The 19,273-nt window shown below is 39.0% G+C and overlaps 5 protein-coding genes across 8 annotated transcripts in view; 3 read left to right on the top strand and 2 right to left on the bottom strand.

The window, feature by feature from the left end:
- Positions 1 to 19,273, bottom strand: part of Hel25E (ATP-dependent RNA helicase 25E) — a 113,678-nt gene that overhangs the window by 69,510 nt on the left and 24,895 nt on the right. The window lies entirely within an intron of this gene.
- On the bottom strand, positions 2,552 to 3,152 carry ATPsynGL (ATP synthase, subunit G-like). Its single transcript, XM_030384838.2, has 2 exons — positions 2,974 to 3,152; positions 2,552 to 2,914 (listed from the first exon to the last, which is right to left on the bottom strand). The coding sequence occupies exons 1-2, from the start codon at positions 3,011 to 3,013 to the stop codon at positions 2,661 to 2,663; spliced, it is 294 nt and encodes a 97-aa protein (XP_030240698.1). The 5' UTR covers positions 3,014 to 3,152; the 3' UTR covers positions 2,552 to 2,660.
- LOC115562765 (uncharacterized) lies at positions 5,645 to 7,031 on the top strand. The gene is made up of 2 exons (XM_030384837.2): positions 5,645 to 5,822; positions 5,919 to 7,031. The coding sequence occupies exons 1-2, from the start codon at positions 5,817 to 5,819 to the stop codon at positions 6,336 to 6,338; spliced, it is 426 nt and encodes a 141-aa protein (XP_030240697.1). The 5' UTR covers positions 5,645 to 5,816; the 3' UTR covers positions 6,339 to 7,031.
- LOC108658549 (adult cuticle protein 1) lies at positions 9,717 to 10,611 on the top strand. The gene is made up of 2 exons (XM_030384836.2): positions 9,717 to 9,868; positions 9,936 to 10,611. The coding sequence occupies exons 1-2, from the start codon at positions 9,863 to 9,865 to the stop codon at positions 10,362 to 10,364; spliced, it is 435 nt and encodes a 144-aa protein (XP_030240696.1). The 5' UTR covers positions 9,717 to 9,862; the 3' UTR covers positions 10,365 to 10,611.
- LOC115562764 (sodium- and chloride-dependent GABA transporter 1) lies at positions 12,516 to 18,636 on the top strand. 4 transcript variants are annotated; one of them, XM_089257470.1, is made up of 11 exons: positions 12,516 to 12,686; positions 14,266 to 15,180; positions 16,046 to 16,177; positions 16,245 to 16,420; positions 16,721 to 16,761; positions 16,822 to 16,942; positions 17,002 to 17,341; positions 17,411 to 17,562; positions 17,626 to 17,754; positions 17,814 to 18,020; positions 18,086 to 18,636. In XM_089257470.1, the coding sequence occupies exons 2-11, from the start codon at positions 14,790 to 14,792 to the stop codon at positions 18,341 to 18,343; spliced, it is 1,947 nt and encodes a 648-aa protein (XP_089113596.1). In that variant the 5' UTR covers positions 12,516 to 12,686; positions 14,266 to 14,789; the 3' UTR covers positions 18,344 to 18,636. The 4 variants fall into 4 exon arrangements, with proteins under 4 accessions (XP_089113596.1, XP_030240691.1, XP_089113595.1 ...); XM_030384831.2 differs by having other exon boundaries at positions 12,516 to 12,732; positions 14,506 to 15,180; XM_089257469.1 differs by having other exon boundaries at positions 12,516 to 12,732.

Raw genomic sequence — 19,273 nt, 5'->3', positions numbered from 1 at the left:
TGTTTACATAGGGTGATGAAATAAGTGCAATAATTCTCGAACAATTTGGTGCACCACTTAATATCGGTTTTTGGATTATACATATGTAGTTGCAAATGGAAGTCAGAGATCTTATTTAACCTCCAAATTTTAGCGTTTACTTATATTGATTAAATTTGAGGTCAGGTTCGCTAAATAGATCATTAAATTTTGATAAACTATTTTTAAATTAATTGTTTGTACGTGTTAAATTGAAATTTAAAGATATAACTGTGTATTACTATAAGGTTTTATTAATATTGCACTACATTAACTATTGCTATTTAGTGATTAAAAATCTTCTTTCTTTCTCTCTCTCTCTGTTGCTCAAACTTAACTTGCATAATGCTAATATAATAAATCAATCAACTACAACGCTACTTCTATTAATGTTGATTACTGACTACCCGTCAAAATGGTTTAGAAATTCCTAAATTCCTCTGCATGCAAAAAACGAGTTTTGTTTGCGAATCAAATGCATATTTTACATTTCTCTAAGTGGTCTCCCCGCACCTCCGTTGCGTATGGACTTATCAAGTGAATTGGCAATAGGCAACAGGCAATTGGCCATTGGCAATTGGCAATTGGCAGTTGGCATCCCGTGAAACGTACTCTGTGGTTGTTGAAGCGTGAAGCACTTCAACTTTCAAGGCGGAGGCATGTCATAAGCATTCAAAACTAACCATAGAACGTGTTAAATAAATAATACTTAAACACAAGACGCGGACCCGTAATACCTTTCTGCTCGGTTGTGACAGTTCTCAAGTGGGTCTGACTTCTAAAGTGGTTAATTATTACGTTAGCTTTTAATGGCCATTAGCTCGGCTTACTATCACATGTGATTGTAATTGGATTAATTACGGCAAGAGATTGATTATGCAGTTACAAAGCAAAGATAATCAATAGCCATATATATATATATATATATATACATATGTCTATCAGTTAAATATATATACATATATACATATATACATATATTTACTTCAAATTGAACAACAATTGCTGCAATAGGCTCGCCAGTTTTAAAGTTTTCGGAGGCCACCCACTTGAATTCCATTAATCAAGTCGAATGTTAGTTTTTTAATTCAATTATTTGTAAATAATAAAACTAATAGAAAGACACAACCTATCGAGTATATGCGGCCTACAACTCATACTTACATTTTCATTTAGAAGTAAATCAATTTTGAATTGAGCTGAATTAATAAAAACAATCGTTAAAGGCAATGTTTAGTGGTTATTCTATGTGCCCACATGGATCATTAAAATAATATAAATCATGCTGATATAAAGTATGATTTGAAATTAAATTCCAGTGAAATAGTTCTGCTTAATAAAAAAGTATTATTTTTTAAATATGTATGGAAATTTCTAAAGAAATTGCTAAGTAAAAATTATTCAGTTGATGAAATTGTGTTCTCAGAAATTACTGATTAAGCTTATATAATTATGTTATATTTTTTATGCTACATCATTGTATCATAGAATTCCAATCAGTTTCAATGCCATTGTATAATATATAATGTATATTATACATAAATAAATAATATAGGTACCTTAACTTAAGATAGTTAAAAGTTAATGTTCATTAAAATTGTTCAAATATTGCTTAGATTTTACAAAAGTTGAAGAAATAATAATTATAAAACAACGGGATCAGGGTATATAAATGATTATTAATAATTAGTCTCTGTGAAACCACGCACAAATATACTTCGATTAATCATTTGCGCATGAGTAGAGTATGACAAAAAGAAAAAAAAAGCAACAAAAAATCACAAACTAAATGAAATAATGAGTAGCATGTTTAGTCTAGGTTAGGTGTTTAGGGGGCGTGGGTGTAGAAGGCGTTGCAGTCAACCAGGCAGCAAATTTTGCACTGTTGCCAAATATGTTGCAGGCTACAAAAATGACAACAACAACAACAAGAAAATCGTTGATCAGGTTCCTAAATTGAATTGAAGCGTGGCTAGAGCATTGTTGTACAGGCTAGAGCCAAAGCTAGAGCCAGTGCCCGTGCCAGAGCCAGTGTAAGAGCCCAGACGCCTGACGCCAGACCCCAGAGAATGGGGCCATAATTAGTTTATACGAATTTAATGCGGAATTCGCATTTATCTGCGGCTCGTACCATAAGTGGGCGTTACACTGTTAGAAAACTGAAATATTTGTTGATAAGGACTTTGTGCATGATGCAATCGAGGCTCGAGATTGCGTCAAGCGGCACTTGTTTTGGGGCAGGGCAAGAGCCATTCAAATGCCATAAAAATTGGGCCAAACACTGTGAGTGTTGTTGTTTCTGCTATTGCTGTGTGTGCGACATGTGCATTGTTTGGAATTATGCAATTGCGCCGGTGTCAGTCTGATTTATGCCAGAGCAGCTGGTCAAACGCCTCGATGCTTGAACGCCTCCTGCGGGCTGCACGTCACGTAGCATTTGAGCAGCCGTGTCCAAGATCAATGCCACAACAGCTGCGATTTGCATTATGGAATGCGAGGTGTGGCCTTTAGTCACAGTAAATGGAGGAACCTATGATCCGTGAATGCTGCAGTTTTATTCAATGCTTGAGACAATTGAAATATATATGTGTGGAGTGTATCAAATTAATGGAATACGATGGCTTGCTGTAGTTTCATCTCTCTTAGACTTTGTAGCCAACAAAGTGACGACGTCCAATGACTTCGCCCATGAAGAACCAGCTGATCACCTCGAAAGAGACCAAAGCGCCTAGCCAGGCTTCAGAGACGGTCTTCTTGCCCAGGCCTCCTTTAGCCTTCTTGGCCTTCTCGGCTGCGCCGCGCAGCTCTTTGAAATCTGCGGGAGTCGGCGGCGCCAGTTCCACCTTGGCATAGCGCATGAACTCATCAAACATCGGACGAGCCTGAGCCTTAGCGGCTGCAATTGAATTAAATATGCATAACACTCCTTATATTGAAAATACTTAGACAACTTACTGGTTATTAAAGCTTTGGTTTTTGCCACTAGACCAGCCATATTCTATGTAAATCGTGAATATCAGTAAAAATGTTAGAAAAGTCTAAAAATATTTCGATTTGAGGCACGTTTGAAAGCAGTCTCTGTATAAAATGAAGCTGAAGCAAGCCAAAGCTGACAAAATAGTCAAGGATTGTGGGAATGAAACAGAAAAGTGTTTGAACAAAATATCGATGATAATTAATAAATGTGACAAATGATAGTTATCGACCAGTTCAATAGTTCAATATCGGCAGCAATTGAAAAATAATTTCGATAAGACATGTACATATGTATGTATGTATATATGTATTTATTGTGGGGTAGATAAAAATAAAGAAGATAGGGAATAAATGAAGAAAATTAATGGACTAAAAAATATAAACATATCTGCAGTAACTATGCACTGAATTGGAATTCGGGTCACGTTCGATGTTCATGTTCGACAACTAATATCCATAGCAATTAGTGATCCGGCAGCTTGCAAAGCATTCATTATTTTGAAGAAAATATAATAAAAACTTTTAAAACAAATCAAGAAATTCAATGTGATGTTTGAACTTATAAATATATTTTATGAAAAGCAATTAAGCTGATAGGTATTTTGCATATTAGGTATTAAAAATATAAAAATCAGCAAAACTCTGACACTAACACCAAGCTAAAGCAACTTGTTTTTGGGCATGTCCAGATGCAAGAACAAAACCTGCAATTCAATGTATAAAAATTATTGGCAAATTTGCATAATCGTTCACGCTAGCTAGCCTGGTGCTTGCCTTACGAGTTTCGTGAATAGAGCCAGGCAGGCAGCTCCAATTAGTCGATTTTGTGGCGATAACTGACCGATCATTACAACGCAGACAAGATAGTTATTAGCCAAGCGGCTTAAATCTCCACCCACCGTTTTGCCAAATACAATTTATGCCACGAAACAATGGACCTGAATGGCACATGTATAGGGCAAAGTAGTACAGATACAAATTTGATGAAATCTTCAACGGGTAAACTTAAATTTAAAAAATATAATACGCCCAGAAATTGCATCATTTGCTTGTATAGAAATATAAGAAACAGTTAACGCTTGATTACCATTTAAACGGCTTAAATCATAAAAATGAATTCCGATTTAATTTGCTCGGCTTATGAATATTAAAGATAAGGTTCTTATTTGATTTGCTGTAATGGCGCAAGCTGATTGCATTCCAATTGCCCTGTGGATAATCACATTAAATGTGATTAATGCTGGTTGTCCATTTTTTTCCTGATTTTATTTTCGTTTGCTGTCAAAAGCGTGCAGCTGTCTGTAAATGGTTCTGGTCGTGTGTAATAACATGGTGCTTAAAATTGTCTTTGACTCTTTGACCTGCTCGTTAAATGAGCGGGGTCCGTGTTAAATGTGATTTGCATCTTATGTCAATTTCAAGTTGAATATGTACATATGTATGCAAGCCTTTACCAATGCTTCCAAATATGGCAAAAGTAGTTCAGTTCAATTTGAGTTTCTGTTTATTTTTATTGCTTTGCATTTTTATTGTTTGCCAATGCTGACAGCGTTTGATTATATTTATTTTTGGGCGTTGCCCGCGCACATGCCTTCCTACTTTGGAATCAGCGAAATGCAATTGTGCACAGCACTGAGAAAAATTCAATTCAATATTAAAAAATTCAGTTACAGCAGCAAAAATGCGCAGGACAACCAATAGGGATGGCCTGTGCTACATATCGAGCTTAACAGACGTGAGTTATCGAGATATCGTTGACACGCTTTGCCATGTCACTTTTGCTCCTTGTGACGTCATCAGCACGCGCACTTTTTGCGCTATTTTTCTTTTATTTTGTCAACTGTTTTCTTGCAGTGCAAGCACGCGACCATTTGAGTTTTTTTATGGGAGTTCGCCAAGTGATATATAATTAAAAATATTCTGACAATCACAATAGCAGCAGCTTATAACTATGTTTTGCATGCACCCAAGTAAACAATATTGTGGAGCATGGCGCATGGGCAGCAGAGGGTGAAGGTGAGGCTGGCGGATTGCGGGTGCGCATAGCCGTAAGCGTTTGCTTATGGCTTTTAAATGTGTTTGTGGTTTTATCAATATAATTTCATTTGTTGTTGGTGTTGTTATTGCAATTTTCGCGTTTTCGATTGCAATGGCCGATAGTTTTGAGTATGTGTGTGTACGTGTGTGAACGTGTGCTTGTATGTTTCCTTCGGCTCTAAATTCTTGCTTATTGCGATTTGCGCAACAATGCGGCCCCGCCCGCACTCGCCTGACCCACCACTAGATGCTCCATAGAGAGACGCCGACACCACCCAGCAGATCGCAGCCGGACGATTTGACGCCGACGTCGACGGCGACGACGACGATGCCGACTGCGCAGCTGAGCAGTGAAAGGCTTAGAGCAACTACATGGGCAGAGCACTTAGACAGATCTGCTCCAATTCTGCGACCGCGACGCCAGCTGAGCCTCTCAGCCATTGGCTTGTGCCAGCCTTTGGCTTGGGCGTCGTCGCCGTCGTCGTCGTTGTTTTGAGTCTAGTTTTTGTGTGTTTATTCGAATTTGATATATATTTGCTTGAGTGCATTTGTTGTTGCTGTTACTTTTGTGTGGGGCAGGTTTTTTGTTGTTTTGTTTTGTTCAGTGTTGTTGCTTTTTTATGCTGCTGCTGGAAATGCATTTGCTGTGCGAAGTCCGCGCCAATTTTTTAGTATAAAAGTTACCACAATTTGGTAGTCGAAATCAGAATCAACTCGTTCGCTGAGCAATCAACAAGCCTTTCTTCTACTCCTTCAACTTCTTCACAAAACCCCTCAACAACAACATGAAGGTAAGAGACTTGGCTTCTGGTTGGCTCAAGATCTATTTAGCTCTGGTTTAATCCTGGACCCTCTCACCTTCTATCTCTTTCTCTCTCTACTTACAGTTCGCCATTGCCGTAGTCATGTTCGTGTGCGCCGTCGCCGGTGCTCAGGCTTCGTGGGCCGCGATTGCTCCAGGTGTCTCCTATGTGAACTCGGTGGCCCATGGCAGTCCCGCTCTGTGGGGAGGTGCCTGGAATGGTGCCTGGAACGGCGCCTGGAATGGTGCCTGGAACAACGGCTGGGCCGGCCCAGCTTCCGTCGCCGTCCAGGCCGCTCCCTGGGGTCTCGGTCCTCTCGGCTGGAACGCTGGTATTCCCGGCATTGCCCTAGCTCAGGGTCCCGGTCCCGCTGCCCTGGGTCCCCATGGTCCTGAGGGTGTCTATGTTGCCAAGACTCGTGGTGCCATCCACACCGCTCCCCTTGCCGGTCACATCAACTCTGCCACCTCCGTGAATGTGGCACCTGCTCCCGGTACTCTGTAAATGCTGCCAAAAACACCCACAACATGCCAAATGAAGTGAGCGGCAGGCGGGGCAGGACAACAGTCGGGAGTGAACCGTGCGAAGCAGGCGCAACCAGTTGTTGTCTCTCTCTCACTCTACGCTATCCACTTCTTTTCACGATTTCAACGACTCTCTACTCGGATACTCTACCACCACCACCACAACACAACCACCCATTAGTTATTAAGCACACCGCTCTTAGTCCCGTTTGCGAACCCGAGAACCACTCGGTTCTTCAACTGAAACACACTCGCACTCACGCGCACATTTGAGTTAAATCTGTGTTCAGCAAATAAGTCCAACAACTGCAATTACAACAACTACAACCAACAAATAACAGCATGTTAATTTCTTATTACTTGAGAACTTTACAAACCACCTGCCTATCCGACAATTCCTCTTATACTTCTTCAATCTACCTATCTATCTATCTGTCTATTGCAACAATATACTTTCTATCTATCACACTCGATCCGCTATTCTATTTCCTTCTGTGTAATTTCCCAGCTGTATATGCAACACTACAAATAACTGTACATATTCAGTGTATATATTTAACATATATATATACATACATACATACATATAAACATACTTAAGTAATTTGCAACAATTGTAAGATTGACGAAAAACGATTTAAATAAATTCATTCAACGTTTTTATTTATGCGAAGATTTTATGCCGTTTTATTTCAAGAACTTTTTTAGAAATAGAAACTATGGATGATGGAAATAACATCTACTTAACTATATAGATATTTAAAGAAAAGAGCCCTGTTCATTAGGGGTCTATGTATATATATAATACGACATAATATGTTCTATGATGCAAGATAATTTATGTTATCTTGGAGCCTTTAACAAAATATTTCGATGATGGGCAAGACATCTGCTTTACTATGTATGATTGAAGAAAGCCGTGCTCACAAAAGTCTATATGAGTTATACGACATAGTATTCTAAGATGTTCATTGAGATCCTACGATAGTTTCATTTCTACATTATCCTAGTCTATTTTAAAATCGATAATCAGACTTTGTTAAGCTTTCAGCTTCTATATTTTCAGCAATATCATATTAGCTAGTGCTTGCTCTAGATAGTTTTAATACAGTTGAATTAAAGAAAAGTACATATGTCTTAGCTCCAAGAAACTTTAAGGTCTCCAATAACGGTTTATACTAGGAAATTAACAAGATACCTACTTTAGTAAAACAGATGTATTGTCTTTTATTGATAAAAAAATAAACATTTCCTGTTAGTGAGTCTTCGTCAACAATAGAATAAATTCCTCATCACCAACTCTTCCCTGGTAAGCTGGCCGCTCTATATTGTCTGCTCATTAAGTTAGTAGCTTTACTAAGCACCTATTACGCTTATCAAGTTGGCTGCAGCTGGTTACAGCTATTTCTCCAGGGCGCAAAGACAGCCCAGCCCCTTTTGAGCACCTGGCCAATTGAAGACAATTATAATGTGACTAAGTAAAGGAAAGGAAAGGTAGTCATTAAATTAGCCTTAGCCATGTATCTAAATTAATAAACAAATAAATATGTGAGACGACCTTGGGCTGAGTGCACGCTGATGTAACCTTGAAAAAATTACAGATTGCTTAATTGATTGCATATCGCAAAAGAATGCCGAGATTAAAGCTGTCTTTGTCTCTGGGCTTAAGTGCTTTCAACAGCTCTATACGTAATAGTTTAGTTTAGTATATTTGGACGTTAGGTATGTTTTTTATAGCTTTGAGCCGAGCTAATTGAACTCAATTTCAATTGTGACTACAGGGCGTATGCTTAATTATGCATACGCTTAAAGCTAATTACAGCCCAGCATTGGTAACAGCCAGCACCTGCGCATGGGCGAGACCCCATCGATCTATCGTAATAATAGATAGATGTGTGTGTGTGGTTGATACCATGTATATAGAACTATAAATTATAGCCACAGCTAATTACTGCTTATCAGCACAAAGATCTCAACTTGAACTCTTTTGGCGTTGGCTAATAATTTTGTTTGTTTGCTAACCGAAACTTTGAGCTTGGCTCAAAGAAAATGCATCTAGTGCAACGACACCTGACTGGTTTGCTTCGAATTTGTTTTGGTTTTTTTTGTCTCGGTGTCTTTTGCCGCCTTCAAACTGGTTTGCAATGCGGCTGCAATTCGCAAGGTTTCAAACTATTTTCGTCAGCTTCAAATAGATTTTTTTTTTTTTACATCCAAATCGAATTATTTTCCATTTGCATAATTGAATCGACTTTTTTTTTCATGTGCTGCGATTTAATTGTTTCACCTAATGGCTGTGTGGCGTGGGCGGATGCACTGGAATCCGGCTGTACGTCTCTGACTGTCTATGGCACCCACGCGTTCAAATGGTAAATGATACATATACTTAAAGACAGGGGAGTGCTCTGGAGTGTTATGTAAAGTCCATTTGAACACGCTCCATCTGGCTATCTAGGGCGGCATAATTAAAAGGAAGCAAGCAGCCCAAAGCGCACAAAATAACTTGGGCCTGTCGCGAGGTGCATTAGAAAGTGAAGCATAGCCTAAGACTGTAGCTCTGGAGTAGTTCATATTATGTAGAGTCCTTTATGTACTCCAATAGAGCAGTAGTCAATTTTATAGAGTACCTCTAGTACTTGTACAGTCATCTATGTTGGGTATTAAATTTAAATAAGATTTATTTAATTTTCACATATTAAATTTGGAATTAATATAAATTAATAAGCTTTTTGTAATATGTAATAAATTCAAAAATTACATCAGCCATAATATTTAAAAGTTTTTTCTTTTATATATACATTATTATATTATTTTTATTTTTAAATTAATCCTTTCATAGCTCAGTCGGGAAATCCTTAATTATATTTTCTTAGGGCATTTTACTTTCAAAATTTTATATTATAAAGATATTATCTGTGAGCATTTGGCTTGTAAATCAATTAGATCTATTGCCTTGCCCAAATCAGGATATGAACGAACCATAATTGGAGCACAAGCAAGTCACATTATATGCTAATGAAATGCAATAACAATTAAGTAATTATGGGAAAAAATATTGAAAAAAAAATAATAATAAATAAATGCTGACGCGAGTGAAAATAGTTTAGCCGGAACTGCAGCTGAAAAGTGGGTTGGGTCTCGCTTGGCTGCAGTGCATTTGTGAACATGGCCAAGATCGCTTGGCTATGATCGATCAAACTCGACTCTTGAGCATTGAGTGTGAAACATGTGAACGCCTGCATATGGCATGTCATTAGCTGTAATCACATGTATGCAAAAGATATATATATAAAATATATAATATGTATGTATGTATGTATATTGTGGCCGAGTTGTAGTTGTCGTTGAACTCTCACTTGGCTGAACTTTTGCTGACCATTGTTGTTGGGTCCGTTGGGGTCTGAAGCTGGTTTGCTTTGCTATAAAACTGGCCACAGGTTCTGCCAAGAGATCAGTTCAGAACAAGAGTTCAAGCCGAGCGCAACCAAGCAAACAATTAGCAAAATGAAAGTGAGTATTGGAAGGATCGCAATCCTTTCGAGGACTCGCCTGACAAATATAATTGTTTCGCCTGCAGTTCGCCATCGCTGTCGTCTTCACCCTGGCCCTGTCCATGGGCGTGCAGTCTTCGGTGATTCCGTTGATCTCCCAGCTGGCTGGTAATGGTCTCTCCTACACCGCCGTCTCGAATCCCGTGCTGGCCTCACCCTGGGGTGTTCCGGCTGCCAACTGGCCCGCCGCCGTCTCCGTCGCCTCCTGGCCACCAGCAGCACCCACCGTGCTTGCCGCACCCGGTCCTGTGCTGGCTGCCCACGGTTCCGCTGTGATTGCTGGTCCTGCCCCCGCTCTGGTGGCCGGTCCTGGTCCCGCCGTGGTTGTCGGTGCCGTTGCCCGCGAGGGTGTCTATACCGCTCAGACCCGTGGCGCCGTTCACACCGCTCCTCTGTCTGGACACATTCAGTCGGTCGCCTCGATCAATGCTGCCCCCGCCCCCGGCACCCTCTAAGCGCCAATCCGAGAATGTTTGCCACACTGCCTGGAACTTGTACTGGACTTGAATATGCTAATTTGATAAATGTTGTAAATATTTGTATGCTTATAAACAGGGTACTCGCACCGACCACCTAAATTCTACCTTTCGAACGCACTCGCAACTATATTTCGCTCTATTTATTCAAAAGCCATTTTCGTAACAAATACCATAAAACGACTTTCTTCCTAGACAATAAATCTATGTAAAAAAGTTTAAATAATCGGTTATTTTTATTTTATTTTGAACTTATCTTTTTATTTTTATTTTTATTTTATTAATTCATATGTATAAAAGACTTGAGGTTTTTAGTTTATGATATCTGCAAACAAAACGAGCTTTTGCATATGTAATCTCAGACTGAAGCACGGATAGATAATATTGGCATTTGGTGGCCGATATCCATACTTCTTCATATGTTGTATAATTCCGCTGGTTATTTAGTTTAAAATCGTTTTTACAACTTGTATATGTGTCTATAATATAGATGATTGGATGATTAATATTACCCACAAAGTCGCTCAAGGTTTGTAGAAAACGTTTGCACGCTGAACTGAACTGGTGCAAAATTGATTGCATTTATTGGTTTGATTAGAGGTTCTAGTTTTGGAATTCGTATAGTCATTCAATTTAGTTAGTCAGCTGTTTTGACCAAAGGTCTTGACTTTAATTACGCGAACGAGCGGTTCTGTTGCAATTATCTGAGCTTAAAACGTGTCGCATTTAACTGTAAATTAAGTGAATTGCTAAAATAAGTTTTCTATGTAGTTTATAAAATAAATGATATTTAGCAAAAGGTTTAATGGAATTTCAAAATTCAAGTGCACATTGAACTCTTCAGTGCAATAAATAGATTTTCAAATTCTTCCTATATACACATACGCACATACATACAGATCTTTATATCCACATCACATCGTGAAATTTTGTGAAAAACCCCGCAGTTATGGCCAAGTCAATAGCCAAGTTCAGGCGTACAGTGTTTATGTGCATGGGCGTGTTGCTTATTTGCAGTACACACTGTAATTGCAACCGCAATGTCTAAAACCCCAACGATTCGTCCCCTCGTTCCCACTGCCCCCCTTTTCACTATTCTCAAACGCCTTGCCAGAACAAGTATTCGCATTAAATTTGAACTGTTTGCTGTGAACACTCGACGCTCTTGTGAATGACGCGTGATTTGCCTGAAAGTAGATCCGGAGCTTGAATATATGCATACATATATATTTATATATGTATATAGTGACTGGGTGTACAAAGTTTCGCGTTTGTTTTCGCTGTTGTTTGCCGCATTTGGCTGCCGCTCAATGGCCGGGTTTGGGGCGGCACGACGAAGGCGATTGAAAAATGCGCCACTGCATTGATTTATTGCAGTGGCCCCCCGGCCAAGAGTCAATCGTGTTGTTGGCACAATCATCGAGTGTGGCAAATGCGATCGTCAGCAGCCACAAAACTGCATCTCACCTTATTGGGGTAGAGTGCCTGAAAATGGTTAGAAAATTTCCTGCTGACTTTTTGCTAGCTAAGTGATCTGCAGTTCAAACGTTGGCTTAAACGAATTCGCTGTTGCACTTTCTGGTTGGCTTATGGCAAGTAGCGATGAGGTGTGAGCTTCAGCTTGGCAAAACTATTTGCAAAAAACTTACTATATCTGTATATATATGTATTTTCTTTCTTAGTTTCCTTATTTGATTTACGCACGTATACTTCACTTATGCAAATTAAGTATACTTTATTTATATTTCGTATTTTATTTTGTTTTAAGTTCATTGAACTGATTCTAGTCTTAGATAGTATTTTTTTGTTTAGAATTTTTAGTTATATATTATGAAGCTTTAGCTAAAGTTGATAACTAAATATAATGTTTTCATATTTCTTATTATATACAATATACAGGGTATTCATATACGATATGTTTCGCTCTTACGTCCATTGCAATGTCTCTGCAGGAAAGAGAGAAAACAAAATCACATGCATGGCAAAAAGAAAGAAGGAAACAAATAAACAACAGACATCGATAGAGATAAGAGCAACCAGTGTTCGTGGCTGGTGAAATGACTCGAAGTTGGAATCGGATTCGGTATTTGGATTCGTTCGACGGCGACTCTCTGGCTGTTGGGCCAAATCGCGTTGACTCTGGGCCCGGTGTGGCCTGGCGAGTCGGCCGGCCGTTAGTCGTCGGCAAAGACGCGCTGGCAACGCTTGTCGCAAACGAAAGTCGGGAAACGGCGTCAATTGGGAACGTCAATCGATTTGGCAGATTCACGCTGCTGATGGGCATGAAAGGGGATGCGAACGGTTCGCGAATAGTGCAAATTGTTGCCGGCCAGCAAATGCAATAACAGTAAAGTGCACAGATTGCTGTTGTTGTTGTGTGTGTGAAAGTGTGACACTTGATTAGAAGCGATTGCATTGCACTGTGATAATAATAGCCGGGAGACAATATAATGATAATCTTAATAGTCTAAGGCTTGGCAAACAACTCTGCGACAGCTACTTGATGGCTCTTGATGCATATTATACCATAGACATTATTTTTATACACACTTGAGTACATATTTGCTCACATTCTTGGCCATTATTTCTTTGTTGTCTGCGCATTTGGAAAATTTCAATGTTTCGATTTTCGATTTGTTTTGTTTGTTAAAGCCATACAATTTCATTTGGCTTTTGCTAATTTGCACATGCTCACGATTTGTGTTTACGCAAATACAACTCTAACGTTTGTTCAATAATATGATATATTCAATCAGCTTATGCTCATTGACGTCATCGTGTGTGTGGCTGCCCCATACCTGCCCAATGCACGCCCATGAGCACACATGCTTTATTGCCATTCAAAACAAAAAACAGCTGATATGTGTGAGCGAATGAATGAGCGATCCGAAAACAACCACCAAAATAGAAGCCAAACAAAAACAAAAATATTTACATCTGCCGCTCTCCCTCTCACGCGCTCTCTTCCCATGCATTCACCACACATTGCTTGCTCATTTTACACGCTATCCCACTCTCGCCCACGTATTACACGGCGTATGCTTGCTCATTTGCCTGCTAGTATTTGTTGCTACAAAATTAACTTGTTGAAAAAAGCATTTCAGCTGAGCGTAACGAGCGCTGCGCTATTCATTTCGTTCTCTCTTGCATAGCGAATTTCATGTGCGAGCAGCGAATGTCAAGTGTGCTCAGCGCATGCAAGAGCGAAAGGGAGAGTGCAGAGTGCAACTATAATCAGCTGGCACGCTGCCCTCTGGCGTCCATTGCCCCCGTGATTGCCAACAGATTATTTCAAATACGCGCTATTTGTTTTGTTGTGTCTAAATTGATTTGCAGTCTTCTCCGTTTTTCCTTTTGAATAGAATTTTCATTCTTTGTTGATACAAACAATGTACAATGATTGAGATGCCATAGAGTATTTACGTTTATTGTGCACATTTACGTATGCATGACTGTATATAGATGTGTGCGTGTGTCTCTGTGTGTGTGCGTAGCTGCGTTTTTGTCACTATTACTCATACATATGCACATATATACATATATGTACATACACGCATACACATTGTTGAGGAAACACTGAAAGCGAGTGCAGCAACAACAGTCAAGCAATGTCATTGCACAGTGGGCTCAACATCATTTTTGATTGATTGCCATTTAATAATCATTATGTATTGTATTTGTCTCATTAAAAATTTTGGTTTGTAATTATCAAAATTTACTGAAATTGCGTATTAATGTTATTTTTACATCTGACATTTCACAGCTCACTGTATATCAGTGGACTTTAGCACACTGTGCTCATTGTATACGCACACACACACATGCACATATGTTTATATTTAATTAAACCCACTTTTTTTTTTTCATTCGAATTATTTAGCTTGACTTAGTGGCGGCAGGAGGAACCGCAACTACAAATCGCATCATTTGCCTTCGAGCATCGCAATCGTTTGGGTGTTTACAGTGCTGGCAAATTAAGCAAGAGATCATCGTGCGAGGGGAGCTGGCGATACGAAAATAAACGCGCTTCATTCAATTAGCTCGCGACAGCGACGGCAGTTACTTTTCAGAATCTTAAAAGCAGAAATTCTCATAAAATAAATTTATTAGCCGGGCAGAGTACAACATTTTTTGCTGACCCAAAAGCCGTTAAGTGGGTCACTGGGTGCCGAATAAAAAGCGAACAATATAATGAAAAGTGTTTGCAGTGACGAAACGAAATGAACTTGAAACATAAAATACATTAACAAGAACCAAGTGCAATCGAATCAGTTTTTATAGTGCCAGGCAGCACTTCAATAAAAAAAAAATATAAAAAAAAAAATACAGCCGATTGCCAATAGCCAATTGACAATTGCCAATGACGTAGCCGCTGCCAAGGTGGCTGATTAGCTTGCGAGCAGCATGAAGGGCATCTGCGGCGATGCCATGCAGCAGCTGAACCAATGCATGCTGCTGGCCGACTGTGACAATGCATCCGTTGGAAATGGCATTGCAAGTGCAACAACAACAACAACAACAGTTGCCAATGGAAATGGAAACGGGATTGGGAATGCAAATGAAAGTGGCAGAGGTGCATCGCCGGCGCGTCGCGTTTTTCGCGCCCGTCAGGTGCAAAGCCTGGCCATACGGAACACCAGCTCCTATGACACCATGGAGCGACCCTTTCGACCCGACAATCTGCGCGGTCGTTGGGCCAAATCGGCTGATTTCTACTTTGCCAGCTCAAGTTACGCCTTCAGCACTATGGTCTTCTCGGATGCCCCGGTCTGGGGTCTGTATTTCGGTGGTTGGAGTAAGTATAGATCTAGTTCAATTAGTCTATTATTAGCCTGACCTTCACGTTTCTGGTCTCAGTTTATTGACAGTTTCTGCTTAACATACGCTTATCAGCGGAATTCAATTAAATTTTGCTGAAGAGGTTATCAGTAGAAGTCAGGCATGAAAACAAAAATAAATTTAATTAATAATAATACTTATTTATTTATATACACATAGAAAAAAATCTTTTTGCTGCTAGTAAAAAATTCGCGATTAATAAAACGGATTGCAATTATTGTCTTATGTATTGTAAAAGCTAAAGTCTATGAAAATCGCCATTAAGTTATTAACTTCTATTGAATTAATATTCTCACATTTATTTTCATGACTAATAATAACATATAAAATTGGACATAAATCTAATAAATTATACATCAAAAGTTTATGTGCAATTTAGCTGTTCGTTAACTAAATCAAGAGCCGGAATTTACATTTACTATTTGTGCTCAAATACAAATGTTAATTATGACTCTTGATGCTGGCGAACAAATTCTTTGCAAATAGTATGAGCAACATGACGTATGCTTAATATATGATTGTGCTTGCTTTTAGATTTCTTTCTTTCTATTTCAATTGTTTTTATTTGTATATATTTTAAATAAATTAGTTACCACTATAATTGTCGGCGTTGTAATGCACTTAAAAACAGATTTTCACTGTGCACAGCGGGGCGTATGAGTAATATTATTTAAGTCTGTTTTTATCTACAGCCTCGGCTTGCGCCTTCTACTCAGCATTGTGACTCATCCTTGTTTATTTGAAATATAGACTTATATTCTATATAATAGTTTATATTATGGTCTGATAGTCTAACCTTACTGTTTGTCTATATCTTTCAGAATACTATCTAAGTGCTTACCTGTTGTCAATTTGTTTTTATTCACTGCCCATATTTCTAATACAAACTTTTTTGGGACAATTTTCCACATCGGGCGCCATTTCGGCATTTCGTGTGTCGCCCATATTCAAGGGTAAGTCTGTTGATTAAAAAGGGTTTTCCATATATGTTTGTTTGACTCATTCTGAATCTAACTTCAGGCATTGGTTATTCCATTTTACTGCTTAATCTGGGCACACTCACTTACTATAGCATCAATGCAGCTGTGCCATTCATCTATGCCGTCAATTCGTTCCGTAAAGTTCTGCCCTGGATGAGCTGCAACAATACGTGGAACACAGCCGAGTGCTCCACGCACAGTGAATATAATGAGGATGTAAGTCATCTAAGCACATAAGCAATAGATAGAACTGTGTGTTATGGGTAATGACTGACAATTGGGAAAGAAAATAAATTAAGGCACATCTTTGTAATACAATTGGATTTTGGTCAGTAAGTGAATTCAAAGCCACTGTCATATGTGATAAATGTTTGTTAAAGCTGCCTTAACGGACTCCTCTGCCAAAAGTTCTTGATAAATATTGCAGGCTTCAAAAAAAGACTAAAACAAACTCTAATTTAACAAATGGAGATAACATCATATATATTGCTAATCATACTTTCTATATATTCACAGGCGCTGATACAAAAGCCACACGCCATTGTGGAATTCTTTCAGTAAGTTCTATAATTGTACATAATAATATATAATAAATATTAAGAATTTCTTTTTTTCAGCTCTGTGATAGGTTCGATCACATCAGATTCCAGCTCTTGGACCATATCTTGGCCCATGGTGCTCGCCATTATGGGCATCTGGTGCATTGTGCTCGTGCTGCTGCTGAGCAACGTCTCATTGGTAGAAGCAGAGAATAGTATTTCATATGGGCAGAGCTCATCTTTAATCTTAACTTGCAGATTGGCAAAACACTGCGCTGTGCTGGGGTTGTGATGTTCAGCTTCTTTGTGGCCGTCTTCGCTTACCTGGTGATCCACGAGCAGGTTAACTGGGAGTCATTCCTTGAGTATCTGCACCCCACAGTGCCCAGCTGGAGTGCCATTCAGGCCGGACTGGGCACGGCCATATTGCAGGCGAGCATGGTGCTGGGTCCTGGCTGGGGCAGCATCATAACGCTCGGCAGCTACAATAGCTTTCGCAGCGATTCCGAACGCCTCAGCATTTGGGTGTGCATCACCCATGTGCTCGTCACGATGATGGCCTTGATCTGCGGGCATGTGGCCAACGATCATTTTGAACGTGAGTTCAAGACCCTATAGAATTCTAGTATATATATAATATGTGCACATATTTAATTTTCTCTTCTAGTGCATGTGGCCATGTGGCATGTGGAGAAGAAGCATACGATACAGTTCCTTTATCTGGCCCATGCTTATCTCCTGGGAAGTTTTACCACAGTGCCGCGACTCTGGTCTTTTCTGTTCTTTACCATCATCTTTCTAGCCGAGCTGAGTGCATTGGTAATATAAATATCTAAGTCAACATCTATATCATCTACATCTATGTCTTCTTCCCCATTGCAGATCATTCAAATGATGTCGGTTTTGACTGCCATCTTCGATGAGTTCGAGCAGCTGCGACCCAGAAAGAGGACCATTACGATATTCCTGGTTCTGTGGCTGATGCTCATATCCCTCTACTTCTGCACCAGGGTTGGTTTTAGACTACTTTATAAATGCACCCCAGCTAACATCGTAACTCTTTCTTTTAGCTGGGCTTTAGCCAAGTTAGCGCCTTGTCCTACATGTCGGTATTCACACAGATCATCATCTCCGCCTTGTTAATAGTCATGGCTACTTGGATATACGGACGCGTGCGCTTCCAATGTGATCTCCAATTCATGCTGGGGAAAACGATCTCAAATTTTAAGATAACTTGCATACGATTCGTGGTGCCCTTTTTCCTCGGAGTCGCCTTGGTATGCTCCATATACATATATTTAGTCTGATATTCGATTGAGCTCCAATTTATTGGTATTTTCAGTGGCAGACTATCTATATGATGTCGGTGAACGGTGTCGAGGACACCTTGATATGGGTCAGTCAGAGTCTGATATATCTGGTTGCCCTGGGCTACATGGTCTATCGAATCTGCCAGACCAATGGCAACTGGCGCAAACGGATGCGGCAATGCTTCTCTCCCCACGATTGGCATCCGGTGAACGCGGACAATCGCCGGTTCTATGAGGAGATTATGGGCACCTCCGAAATGCTTGTCATTGATAATGGCAACGTCGCCTAGCAGAACTGCATAGTGCCTAACTTACTCATAATTTTGGTACTTTTTATTTTGATATTGTACTTAAGCGATGGACCTGCTACTCAGGTCGAACTGAACCTAATTGCGTGCATTGAACAGCTGAAATATTTTAGATGAGCGCAAGTTATTTCGTTTCTATTGAATGTACTGATATTTCCCAAATCTAGTTATAGAGAACAATAAACTGGTGATATTTGTAGTTGCATATATATGTTAGATATACATACATATATCTGTATGAATAAAACAGCAAAGAGCTTTTAAACAATTTTAAATGAAGGCTTTTTCTTATTTTGAAATTTAATTTAGTTTAAAAAAAAGGTTTTGTCGATAGTTATAGATAGGTTTGAGCCTGGTTTAGGAATGGATTCATCCGCATATCCTAAACATCCTTCACATTATGTATTATATGCTGGAACTGTTTTAGTACAAATTTTTCAGAGAACTTATATTATTATATTAACTTTTTTTATATTCGAAAGTTACTGAAAAACTCGTAAATAGTATCCAGATGTTGAGACTCTATGGTATCAACTCTTCCTTATTTCCAAGCTCAACTTATGTAATTTACATACGTTGCTTGCATACTTTTTGGCATTGCACAAATAGGTTTGTCTGTTTGGCACTCATTAATAAATATTCATATGCGTATATGTATGTATATATGTATTATATGTATATATTAATATTTCTATGTAAATGCAATATGCGATTGTTTCGCCAGATTAGTAATAAATAAAGCACATGATCGGCTTTACAGGAAAAAAATAATTAAAAAAATGAAATTCAAAAATGGAGAAGAGACGGCTGTTGCCTTTTTACACTGCAATTCAAATTCAGCTTGAAAATAAACAACTGAAAAATTTTGAGTGTGTTTACGCTTTTTTTTTTTTCATACTTGTTTATTTTTAA

The sequence above is a fragment of the Drosophila navojoa genome, chromosome 3, assembly GCF_054131105.1.
Source record: "Drosophila navojoa isolate 15081-1374.11 chromosome 3, UAZ_NAV_1.0, whole genome shotgun sequence".
Taxonomy (NCBI): Eukaryota; Metazoa; Arthropoda; class Insecta; order Diptera; family Drosophilidae; genus Drosophila; species Drosophila navojoa.
Note: the sequence above shows the minus strand (reverse complement) of the source record. Positions and strands in the feature narration are given on the sequence as shown.